Source organism: Penaeus monodon, chromosome 13 (genome assembly GCF_015228065.2).
Source record: "Penaeus monodon isolate SGIC_2016 chromosome 13, NSTDA_Pmon_1, whole genome shotgun sequence".
Lineage (NCBI taxonomy): Eukaryota > Metazoa > Arthropoda > Malacostraca > Decapoda > Penaeidae > Penaeus > Penaeus monodon.
The window spans coordinates 10,018,740-10,031,931 of record NC_051398.1 but is presented as its reverse complement, the minus strand read 5'-3'; the positions used below and the strand labels follow the sequence as shown (position 1 = coordinate 10,031,931).

General features: G+C 31.7%; 1 protein-coding gene across 1 annotated transcript in view; it reads left to right on the top strand.

The window, feature by feature from the left end:
• The first annotated feature begins 1,625 nt into the window (after positions 1-1,625).
• LOC119579870 (probable ubiquitin carboxyl-terminal hydrolase FAF-X) overlaps positions 1,626-13,192 on the top strand; it is a 49,194-nt gene continuing 37,627 nt past the window's right edge. Inside the window, exons 1-24 of the mRNA XM_037927722.1 lie at positions 1,626-1,775; positions 1,989-2,175; positions 2,409-2,521; positions 2,695-2,807; positions 2,973-3,261; positions 3,718-3,902; positions 4,151-4,289; positions 4,423-4,533; positions 4,872-5,018; positions 5,186-5,284; positions 5,649-5,756; positions 6,164-6,434; positions 6,593-6,693; positions 7,301-7,515; positions 7,839-7,953; positions 8,135-8,278; positions 8,414-8,577; positions 8,805-8,922; positions 10,160-10,282; positions 10,549-10,686; positions 11,019-11,151; positions 11,256-11,374; positions 11,740-11,894; positions 12,501-12,649. Of these exons, the coding sequence (XP_037783650.1) occupies positions 1,713-1,775; positions 1,989-2,175; positions 2,409-2,521; positions 2,695-2,807; positions 2,973-3,261; positions 3,718-3,902; positions 4,151-4,289; positions 4,423-4,533; positions 4,872-5,018; positions 5,186-5,284; positions 5,649-5,756; positions 6,164-6,434; positions 6,593-6,693; positions 7,301-7,515; positions 7,839-7,953; positions 8,135-8,278; positions 8,414-8,577; positions 8,805-8,922; positions 10,160-10,282; positions 10,549-10,686; positions 11,019-11,151; positions 11,256-11,374; positions 11,740-11,894; positions 12,501-12,649 (3,499 nt within the window). The 5' untranslated portion in view covers positions 1,626-1,712. The remainder of the gene's footprint in view (positions 1,776-1,988; positions 2,176-2,408; positions 2,522-2,694; positions 2,808-2,972; positions 3,262-3,717; positions 3,903-4,150; positions 4,290-4,422; positions 4,534-4,871; positions 5,019-5,185; positions 5,285-5,648; positions 5,757-6,163; positions 6,435-6,592; positions 6,694-7,300; positions 7,516-7,838; positions 7,954-8,134; positions 8,279-8,413; positions 8,578-8,804; positions 8,923-10,159; positions 10,283-10,548; positions 10,687-11,018; positions 11,152-11,255; positions 11,375-11,739; positions 11,895-12,500; positions 12,650-13,192) is intronic.

Here is a 13,192-nt window from a genome sequence, read left to right as displayed (position 1 = left end):
CTGTTCACTACATTTTATTTAATTTGTATTGTAAACTAGTTAACCCCATACTTTGAATTTTTGGAGAAATTTTGTTATCCCTACTTTGATTATAAATAATGTTATTACTAGAAATGATAATGATGGTATTTGATGTAAAAAATTTGTCTTGTAATTTCAAATAGGATAAGCAGGTTAGGTCAGGTAGTCCTGATAATTTGACTCTTTGGTGACTCAGGATTTGTGTTCATTATTGTGTATATAAAATTAAAGAAGTTATGTTTATCAGTGGATATTGATTGTACCTTGCACCAGTAGAGTAAATGAATGTAATTTAGAAATGGCTTTCAGATATTATTTATCACATTGAATTTGTCCTTCATTTCTCTCATAGTTAATATATATAATATTGTATATACACCCTGTAACAGTACTTAGGGAAGTATGTATCACAAGGAATTGCAGTTCCCAACACAAATTTTGTAATAGCCTTTGTACCTCTGGCACTTTGGCAAAGGCCAACAGACCTGAATAAAAAGGTATATAGTATTAGAAGTTATTGATCTGTAAATTTTGTGCACTGTACTATATGCATGCACCAACCATCAGAAGGCTTACAATGCTCAGATTCATAGATGGCTCTTTTCACTTTGTTCATTACCCATGGCTCCTTGATGCTCTTAGCTTTAGTGTCTGTGTGGGTCTGAAAGTTGCAGCACACAAAGGATATATTTATGATTGGGTTGCAGTAGCTGAAAATAATACAGCATAAAAATTTTTTTCTTAGGTATTGACATTTCAGTATGTATTTAAATTTTTTTGACTCCTTTGATACCGTACTATTTAACTGAGTGAGAACACCTTAGGGTATTCATGCCCTCATATGTAGTCCATACTATTTACTTCAAATTTACTATATATGTGTGGCAACTTTCATTATCAGCCTCTATTGTGTTTTCTTGCACTTCAATATTGGTTTTCATTACTTTTTTTCTCCCCTGAATTAGAAATGAAAGATTGTGTGCTCTGATTTAGTAAAGGATAATCTCAGATAGGGAGCAATTAGGGACTTTCAGGAAAAATGCATGTCTAATAAGGTTTAAAAATGAGCATTTAGTAATATCTTAAGTCATGAAGTCTTATCACCGCACAGGAGTGTCTGTGTGCCAAGCCTACATGTCATGCACCTGGCTCAAGTAGGCTCAATGCCTGTGATTGCTGTGACACACCCAGTTCCAAGTGATTAATGAAAATGGAAATTAATACATTTATTCTACCTTTGTTATAATTGTATAGTAATATTTTTTTTTCTTTTTCCTTTCTTTCTTTCCTTCTATTTTCTTCCTTCCTTCCTTGCTTCACATTCATGAAGAAGGCATTGACATTAACTTTTATATTCTATATTTTGACTGTAATTCTATAAATTTAGTAAGTTGCATTTGTTAAGCATTACCTAGGTAATAACATTTTTGAAAGTAATGGTTTCAATGTATCTTCCAAAATTATGTGAGTGAGTGATATAAAAATATATATTAACACATCTACTGTACCTTTAGCTTTAATAGTTATTTATTCTTATTAAGGACAAAAGGAATTAAGTTTTTAATTATGTAAGTAATTCATGATATTGTTTGTTCCTCATAGGGCAGAGTGGATGTATGGTTAGGACTGTGGCATCTGGTCGCGCCACTGGGTGAGGGAAAAGGGCCGCGCCGGTGCCGCACGACAGCGCTATGACCATCGCAATGATAGCCAATCAGGACCCACAGGAGGGCCCACCTAATACCCCACCTCAGGTATGAATATATTTTATATTTTTATGCTTAGTGAAGAAAGAAATATTCATACAAATGATTGCATATCAGTCTGGAATATCAAGTGGAGACTTTAAAAATGTAGCTGATTATTCATACAGTATGCTGTGTGCATAACATGGGATTTAAATATTCTAGAGAATTATTGCTTTCAGTAATAATATCAACATTAAATGTAATGCTTACAATTTGCAGGGAGGGGATGGAGAAGTGCTGGGTGAGGGGGAAGGGGAGGAGATGGGAGCAGGTGAACCAGACTTTCCATTGGCTGCCTTGGCTCGGCTAGATGAGATGATCCATCGGCAAAGATGGGTCGTACCAGTCTTGCCAAAGTGTGAGCTGGAGCTTCTCTTGGATGCCTCCATTGATTTGTGCACCCGTGGTAAGTATTTGTTTTGTAAGTATGGTTTATATGGGTTAAAGAAATTCATTGCATAAGTATAGGTTAGTATTGGTCTTAAACTCAAGGCTTGATTTGTTGTGCCCTATTCATGTTTGATTGAAAATTAACTGAAAGGGAATCTATAAACCAGTCTTTATTATTAATTTCTTTGAGTGAATTAATATTAGTGTGAAGCATAAGATGTTATTCACTGTATAATCAATTTTTATTAGGTTTGGACACAAGAAGTGAAGCATGCCAGAGGTTCTTCCGTGAGGGTCTTACTATCTCATTCACTAAAATTCTTACGGATGAAGCGGTTAATAGTTGGAAATTTGAAATTCATGTAAGTATTATAATCAGTTTTATCAGTATTATTGTTGATATTACTGTTATTATTATTATTGTTATTGTTATTGTTATTATTGTTTTCAGATTTGAGATTTAAAAAAATTCTATATTACTAGAATTTTGCTGTCATCATTAAGATAATATTAATTGCCATTTTTATCTGTACAGAGGTGTATTCTCAAGAACTGCGAAAAATTAATTGAACTGGTGGTAGTGAAACTGCACCAAGACTGGTTTCCCTTACTTGATCTGCTTGCAATGGTGCTCAATCCTAATTCCAAGTAAGTGAAGAAAACATAATTCTGGGGAAGAAGCTTTGCTTATCAGTGTGAATTTTTTGTTAACATAATTATATTTACATTGATCTTGCACGTTTGCAAAGTTTGTTCTTAGTAATCATTAGTTTGTTTGCTTGTTTCCTTTTTTTTATGCAAACATTCTTCCAGGTTCCACACCTTCAATGGAACCCGCCCCTCGGAGACAGTACCTCAGGGGTCCCAGATTCCAGACTCTGAGCTATTTGCTCGGCCTCCTGACCCTAGGAATCCTAGGGGTTGGCTGGTAGATCTTATCAACCTCTTTGGCAAACATGGAGGCTTCCAGATTCTCCTAGAAAGATTCCAATCTGGCAAGAATCTATCGGTTCCAGTGATTTGTGCTCTCCTCCGACCATTTGGCCTATGCTATGAGATGCTCACAATACCTACTATAGAAAAATATTTCATGTCTATTGTAGTAAGTATTATGATATGGTTTTCTAAACTCTCCCATGTAAAGCTTTTTCAAGATTTACTATTCCATGACAGCCATTTTCAGTTGTTCCAGGTTGGTTATTTGCCTCTTATTTTCCAAATTTTTCTTTCCTTCTTACTCAAGTTTTCACCTATGGAGAAGATGTGGATAATGTTAACTAGATAGATATATAGATAAATATATTGTTATTAGCATTCTCTTCATCTGTCTGTAGATGTAGATATGGATATAGGTGTAGATATTTATCTTGATAGTAACTTAAAATCTTCTCTGTCATCATCATCTATCTTTACTTCAGACTTAACCATCACTCTCAAGCCCTCTTTTCTCTTGTAATATCTGTTAACTAATGGGCAACTTGTATTTTATTAAAGCTTCTTACAGATAAAGAATATGAAAAACTTTCAGTAATGGATTTTACTCTTCATTTTTTATTAGGAGGTAGTCCCAGCCTTCTTAGAAAACCTCACTGATGATGAATTGAAGAAAGAAGCCAAGAATGAGGCCAAGAACGATGCACTGTCAGCAATTATCAAAGCCATTAAGTGCCTGGTGTCCCGAGTGCCCAGTCAGGAGGAGACGGCCAAGAACTTGGAAATATTTAGGTTGAAAATGATACTCAGGTAAGCATACTCACAAGTACTGTGCAATGTGAATTATTTTTATCAAATAGAAAAGTTATTGTACATAGTCAAGCATCTTCAATAGTTGTAATGTCTTTAACTTTTTTCTGACTAGGAAGATTTCCTGAGGTACTTCCATTTCTATTATGGTATTTATGGTAAAAACTAGCAATAGTTTGCAGGGCTAATATGTAAACTGATTTATTATTATTCTGTGACAAGTTGATTAATCGTCATTTTTATTACAGGTTATTGCAAATATCATCCTTTAATGGGAAGATGAATGCTCTGAATGAAGTAAACAAAGTGATTACCAATGTGTCCTATTACTCCCACCGTCATGGACCTTTTGAGGAAGAGGAATGGCTGACAGCAGAGCGCATGGCAGTGAGTTTCACACTGGAATGCAGTTTCTTCATTGCTTGACTTGGGGTTCTTTCAGTTTTCATATTATTGTTTGCAGGGTTTTCATATTATTATTTGAAAATGTGTACAAGGAATTTTATTTCCTCTATTTCAGGAATGGATCAAGGAGAATCGTGTCCTACAGATTGTATTGCGTGATTCACTTCATCAGCCTCAGTATGTAGAAAAATTAGAGAAGATCATTCGCTTTATCATCAAGGAGAAGGTAAGTATCTAACAGTAGGAGGATTCTCCCAATGATTATTATTATTATTATTATTCCCCCCACCCCCACCCAGGCCTTTAGCAAATTAACAAAGATATATTTTCAGATTTGTAATTTATAGTACCATTATAATGTATTTTGACCAATATTCTGTTTGAGAAGTGAATAACTGATATATGAATTCAAGAAAAATATATACAGTACCATTTAATGTAACTAGATTTTCAGAAATGCTATCCATTTCTTTTGAATTTTATACCACAATAACAGATTTAAAGAAATTGAAATAATCATATTTTATGACAAGGCAAGTTGATAAGATATTTCCTTTCCTTTAGGCTTTGACTCTAGAGGATCTAGATGATATCTGGGCAGCACAGCACGGGAAACATGAGGCCATTGTGAAAAATGTGCATGATCTCTTGGCCAAACTTGCATGGGATTTTTCCCCAGAACAACTTGATCACCTTTTTGGATGCTTCCAGGCAAGTGTGGTGTATATTACATTATTGATTTTACTCTGTAATTTTTCTCTTTTATGTATTTTTGAAGTCTGAAAGGACAAAAATACATTTCTTGCTTTTGTGTATATATATAATTCCCTCTTTATTATTGGGATAATTATATATATTTGTTTTCTTTTGTTATACAGACAAGCTGGAGTCAAGCTAGTAAAAAACAACGTGAGAAACTTTTAGAATTAATTCGAAGACTAGCAGAAGATGACAAGGATGGTGTCATGGCTCACAAGGTAATTATAGTGCCTTTCTCAATTTCATTGGTATTATAATGTGTAATTTCATAATTTTGTTTTCAAAGGATATATAATTATATGTTTAAGATTTTAATTAATGGATTAATTTATTACCTTGTGTGAGTGTTCATATGTGCATCTAGACTTTTGTATTTGTAAGTATATACATAGATGTATATTTGTGTATCTGGATGTAGACACATTAATCACCCCGGTATTTACATGTTTATATGTCTAAGTTAGGTAAATGCTGACAGTATATGTAGAACTTGTACAGTGGATAATGATTATCTAATGCTTTATTCCCTGTATGTATATATATTTATCAATTATATATTTATTTTCCCCCCTCTGATTTCAGGTATTAACTCTGCTGTGGTCCTTAGCACATTCAGATGATGTTCCAACAGAAATAATGGACCAGGCTCTAAATGCTCATGTAAAGATTTTAGATTATTCATGCTCACAGGTAATGTAATGTAATGTAATGTAATGTAATGTAATGTATAAAAAAAAAAAAAAAAAAAAAAAAAAAAAAAAAATATATATATATATATATATATATATATATATATATATATATATATATATATATATATATATATATATATATATATATATATATATTATGTTTACACTTCATATATATTCTTAAGTTCAGATGGTCAGAAACCCTCAGCTTGTGATTGATTAGTGTTTTGAATATGTATGAAATAATTATGAAATTGTGAATTTCCCATTTTCATATACACAATTACTTGAAAATATAATGTAGTTCACTTTTATAGATAAAAATTAATAATACTTTGAATATGCAGCTTCTCATTATGTTTTACTCATAAATAGCCTTATATTTATTTATCCATTTTTTTCAAGGATCGAGACACCCAGAAGAAGCACTGGCTTGACAGATGTGTGGAGGAGCTCAAGCATGATAAGTGGGTCCTCCCAGCACTGAAACAAATAAGAGAGATATGTTGTTCATACAGTGAGGCTCCACCTAACTTCTCACAACACCAGCGCCCAACTCCACACGTCAGCTACCGTCATGATGTTATATCCAAGCTACAGAATCAGCACTCACTCGTGGTCCTTGTGGCAGATAATCTCACCACTTACATGAAGAATATTAGACTAGCTGCCAAGGGTAAGTTCATTAGGATGCAGGCCATGGAATTTGATTGTTGGTGGAAGTGTTCAGTTCATTTTCTTTTCCTCAGTAATAATTACATTTTGTCATCTGTTCTCTGTAGGATTTCTTTCTGTCAGTAAGGTCCAGGTTACTATAATTCTTTATCATTGCAGAAAATCCAGACCTGAATCCAGCAGAAATAATTCCAGATGGGCGATACAACCATATTTGTCAAGTTCAGGAGCGGCTAAATTTTCTCAGGTTTCTGTTAAAGGTTAGTAATAATCATTAAAAGTGCATAAGTATTTTTTCTTATTTTTTAAGTGTGTAGGGTTAAAAGATACTATAGTAGTTAAAAAGGAGAATATCTGAATTAGGTTCAAGGTAGCTAGCAGCCAGAACAACAGTAGCATAAAGAAAACTAAAAGTTTAAATGAATTTGTCATCTTTTCATTGCCATCCAAGTGTAAAAAAAATAATAATAATAAAAAATAAATAGGTAAATAAATCGGTAAATAGATAAAATAAAATACAGTGACCAGTGCATGTAATTAGTGTTAGTTAAAAACACACCAAGAGTATTAGAATTATTTTGAGATATTGTTTTACCATTTTCAATTGTAAGATGATAAATAGCCTTTATGATGATAATTTTGATATACCCAGCCCTAGACTTGTATGAGCTATAAATGCAATATCAATGCCATAATGAATTTAAATAATTCACCATGGTATAGGATGGCAGCTAAATTTGAACTGACCATGAATCTCACTCCTTTAGTTCAGGCATCACCCATCATTGTTTTTGTGAATTAACTTCCCTTTTGATTTTATAAGCATAGTTATTTTCCATTTATTGAGCAATTGATTTCTTTTCCAAGGATGGTCAGTTATGGCTGTGTGCACCTCAGGCCAAACAGATATGGAACTGCTTGGCAGAAAATGCTGTCTTCACTGTTGACAGAGAATCGTGCTTTAAGTGGTTTTCAAAGTTAATGGGTGATGAACCAGATCTTGATCCAGAGATTAATAAAGATTTCTTTGAAAACAATATATTGCTTCTGGATCCCTCACTGTTGACTGAAAATGGCATGAAGTAAGTAGCCTTTTGTATATTTTAGTGATAAATTGGTTAGTAGAAGTAGAAAAAAAAATGTTTAATAGATTTATAGAATTGTTATGATGTATATGGCAATAGTATTGTTATAAAATATAGGTGTAGTGCAATAAATGGGAGAATTATTTATTTATTTCTCATATTTATTTTCTCAAAAAAAAAAAAAAAAAAATGTAATATATATATATATATATATATATATATATATATATATATATATATATATATATATATATATATATATATATATATATATATATATATATATATACGAGTATGTCATATACTTGTTCTATCTACAGGTGCTTTGATAGATTTTTCAAGGCTGTTAATTCAAAAGAGGGCAAGCTGGTTTTGAAGAAACGTGTATACCTCATGGATGATGTTGACCTAATTGGTGTTGACTATGTTTGGAGGGTGAGTATTTTACTGATGAATTTTATATTTATGGTTATTCTACATTTACAAAATATAGAAACTTGGGTGGAGGGTTACTCCACCCAAGAGAATGTAGGATTTTTCTCCATGAGAGGTCATATAGAGTTAAAGTTTTTTGCATACATTTGGTATCATGACAGTATTATCTCTATGACTACAGGTTGTACTCTGTGGAACTGAAGATATTGCTAGCCGTGCCATTGAACTTTTGCGAGAGACATTCACTAATCTAGGACCAAGACTCCAAGCAAATCAAGTCATTATTCATGATGACTTTTTGTCTAGTTGTATGTCCCGGCTAAAGGTGAGACTGTTTTGCTGAAGTAACAAATATGTACTGCTTATGACAGCATATATTTTTCATTGTAAACTGGGATTTGAAAAATATATGAATTTGATTTTTGTTTCTCTATTTATTTCTGTCCTCCCCACTTTGCAGGCAATGTATGACACTGTATCAGTGTTAGATCGGGATAAAGACTCGGTTAACAGAATTAGGCAAGAGACTACAAGAATGTGTCGTGTCCTTAAAGTTTTATATGAATATGTATCAGAATGCGATGGTGATTTTGGAGATGATCGCTCGATTTTGCCACTTGGAAGGTTAGCAATTTTCTTTAGAATATAAGGATTTTATTATTATTACTATTATTATTATTATTATTATTATTATTATTATTATTATTATTATTATTTTGTGAGTGGCAAAGCCACTTTTGTGTAAATATGATGCAAGTCAAAGTTTTAAGTAATCTTGTTATTATTTTACTTTTTAAGAGTCCATGTTTAATAATGATTTAGTATTAAATTGAAAACAATTTTTTTTGTAGATCATCAAGGGGCAAGCATTTGTCGCTCTTGGTACGTTTCCCTGTGCAGGGTCGGCAACCAGATGAACTAGATGTTTGGACTCATACCAATGATACTATGGGAGCCATCAGAAGACAGGTAAAAGGGGCTTGTAGTTTTTATGAATCCATTATGTATTTATTTTTGGAAATATATATATATATATATATATATATATATATATACATATATAGATATATATATACATATATATATACATATATATACATATATACATATATATACATATATATACATATATACATATATATATACATATATCATATATATACATATATAATACTATATATATATATATCATATATTATATATATATATATATATATATATATATTATATATATACATATATATATATTATATATATATATATATATATATATATATATATATATATATTATATATATATATATATATTATATATATATATATATATATATATTATATAGATATATATCTATATTATTTATATATAATATATAATATATTATAAATTTTTATATTATATTATATGTATATATATATATATTATATATATTAATATATTATATATATTATTATATTATATATATTATGTATATATAATATGTATATATTTATATATATTATTATATATATATATATTTATTATAATTATTTATATATATATTATATATATATTTATATATATTATATATATATGTTATATATATATATATATGTATATATTTTATTTATGTATATATATTATATGTATTATATATATTGTTATATTTAATTATATATATATATTATATATGTATATATATTTTTATATGTATATATGGTATATATTGTATTATATGTATTATATTATATATGTATTATATTATATATAGTTATATATTATATATATGATATATAATATATATATGTATTATATATTATATATATTATCTATTATATATTTATATATTATATTATTGTATATATATTATGTTATATTATATATATGTTATTACTATATATCTATCTACTATACTATATATGATTATGTTATACTTATATGTACTTATTATATATTTATTATTGTATTTATATATTATTTATTATTATCTGTATATGTTATATTGTATTTATATGTTATATTATATATGATTATTCTATTTTTTATTCTATTATAATATATTATATATCTATATATATATATATATTATACTATATTTTTTTTTTTTTTTTTTTTTTTTTTTTTTTTTTTTTTTTTTTTTTTTTTTTTAATAGTTGTGTAAAAATATAAGATAAGAAATATATGATATAAGATTTCAGCCACCTATTGACCTAATTGTTTATCATCTAGGTTTTGCACCGTCTGAAGTCAACAGCTCCAAATGTAAAAGTCGAACTCTACCTGAACACTGACCCCATAGATCCAGTTGATGACAAGAAGATTATAGCACATATGCCTCTTAGAGATAAAATGGTAATTATGCGTCATTTGGGTGGATATATCGGTCCCATTATTTTGCATGTATCTATATCTTTCTTGATGGAAAAAGTGGAAAACCTATCTTGATTTGAAATCATTGTAGAAAATGTTCAATAACTTTTCTTTTTCCTGTTAAAGTTATTTCTTGAGCAACTACTTTTCTTTGAAATTTATCAGTGTAACAGTTTACAATGTAGCAAAGATTATTTAATAAAAATTGAACCTTTTATTTCCCCCCCTCTCTCTCTCTCTCTCTCCAGGTATTGACAGCTAAGCTAGTCCAAGTCGGAAGTAACATGCCATCATCTCCAGACAGTTCCTCCGATTCTTCAACAGGTTCCCCACAACACCCGTATGAGGGACCTAATGTTGATGCAGAAAATTGTCTTCCTGGTGTTGTAAGCTTTATTCTTTTTCCTTTGCTCTTACTCTTATTATTGGTGCTGATTTAATTGTTAACCGTATGATGGTGGTGGTGATAAAATAATTAAGATGATGATAAACTGTTAATACTACAACTAATTTTTGTGTTTGGGAAAGTAGAACTGATATGATGTGTGGTATAATGTACTATTTGTACTAGTATAAGTTCTTCAATTATAGGAGGAAGAAGTTTGATTTTAAACTCAAGAAATTATATACAAAATTCTCCTTCATGTGAACAATCCCACTGTCCCAAAAGTTGATATATATTTATATGTATGTATATGTATGTTTATATTTTATACAGATAATGTCAGGCCAAGCAAAGTATACACAATTCCTCCTGCAATTAGCGGACTTGGGCTGCACTTTACAACTACCACAGTTGAGAGATAGTGCACGTGCTCTCCTTGAAATAATGCCAGCAGACCAGTACACAGGTGGGTAAGGTTTAATTTAGTAAGAACAGTTATTATATTCATATTTCATTTAATTAGTCATTGAAAACTGCCAGACTTCTAAAGATTGCTCTCTCATTTTACAGTTAACAATTTACGAACTCTGTGTATGGAGCATGCAAAGATTGGAGACCAGAACATGTCTCCTTCTTTAGAGAGTATTGTCTTTTCACCTTCTCCATCACAAGTCCTCTATAACTTGCAGGTAAGAACTTTACTAGAAGATTTCTGTAAATGTGTGTTATAGGATATTATTAGAAGAAATATGGGAATACCATATATTCAGATTTTTAACCGGAGGTGCAAATGTACTTTACAGGTTGAGTAAGAATTGATGATAGTTGACTAGTTGATGATAGTTTAGCAATTGGAAGTTTATTTGATAATTATTTGAAATGTAGAGTTATTGCATTCAGCTAGTCATCACAAACCAGTCAGGTCTTTACTTACAGTAGAATAACTAAAAACAGGTATTCTTATTTTTTTTCTCTAAATTTTAAAATTGCTTGGCTTGTAAGGAGCTGTTGCTAAATAAGGTTATTTACTTTTTTTTCCCCTCTCCTCCTGCAGGTATTATATTCTCTCCTCATGCCTGCACATAACCCTATGTCAGAAAAGGCACATGAATTCCAGTACAATTTCATGAAAAGTGGAGGAGTAAAGCTTATCATTGATATGCTGTCCAAAAACAACTTCCTTTCAAACACAGACATGCCCACCAAAAGGTAAGTTTTCTTTGCTGTAAATGTATAGTTAGCTTTCAGATTAAATGCCTGAAGATACACACATGCAGAGATTTTTTTTTTTTTTTTTCAGTTAAAAGATATATGCATCAACAAATGGTAGACACTTCCCCCCCACCCCACCCATCTACTCATCCATTCACCCACATACCTACCCTCACCCATTCACCACACACCCTACCCACCCACCTATTCACACACACATCTAGCCACCCACCCATTCACCCTCACATCTACCCATTCACCCACCCATCCTCCTACACACCTACCTTTCCACCCATTCACCCACCCACCCACCCACATGCCTACCCACCCATCCATCCACTCACATACCTACCCACCCATCCATCCACTCACATACCTACCCACCCATCCATCCACCCACACTTTTACCCACCCATCCATCCACCCACACTCCTACCCACCCATCCATCCACCCCAATACCCACCCACCCACCTGCTCATCCACCCACCTCCCCACACACACCCTCACACCTATCAGCCCATCCACACACTGACCCATTCTCACAGTAACTGTTTGTTTTGATATTCATATGTATACATCTATATTCCTCTTTCTGTCATCAGATCAGCCTTCTTAGTGGTATTGAAGCTGGCAAAGTTGGCATTTGTGACTGTAGGGTATGCCATTGTTGGTGTTGTAGCTGGAGCCGTGACTTCAAGTGGCACAACTACAACTGGGAGTAATGGCGGCTCAGAGGGGTCTTCTCCAACAGGTAAAGAATGATTATGCAGTAGTTAGAAAAGATGCAAGAGACAAATAATTTTCGATTTATATAGCATTTTAAATTTGAATCTCATGATTGCTTTTCTATCCATCTCTCTCTCTCTCTCTCTCTCTCTATATATATATATATATATCTCTCTCTCTATATATATCTCTCTCTCTATATATATATCTCTCTCTCTATATATATATCTCTCTCTCTTTCCCTCTATGTCTCTCTCTCTCCCTCTTGTCTCTCTCTCTCCTCTCTCTCTCTCTCTCTCTCTCTCTCTCTCGTCTCTCTCTCCTCTCTCTCTCTCTCTCTCTCTCTCTCTCTCTCTTTCTCTCTCTCTCTCTCTCTCTTCTCTCTTTCTCTCTTTCTCTCTCTTCTCTTCTCTCTCTCTCTCTCTCTCTCTCTCTCTCTCTCTCTCTCTCTCTCTCTCTCTCTCTCTCTCTCTCTCTCTCTCTCTCTCTCTTCTCTGTGTGTGTCTGTCTGTCTGTCTGTCTATAGATAGATAGATAGATAGATAGATAGATAGATAGATAGATAGAT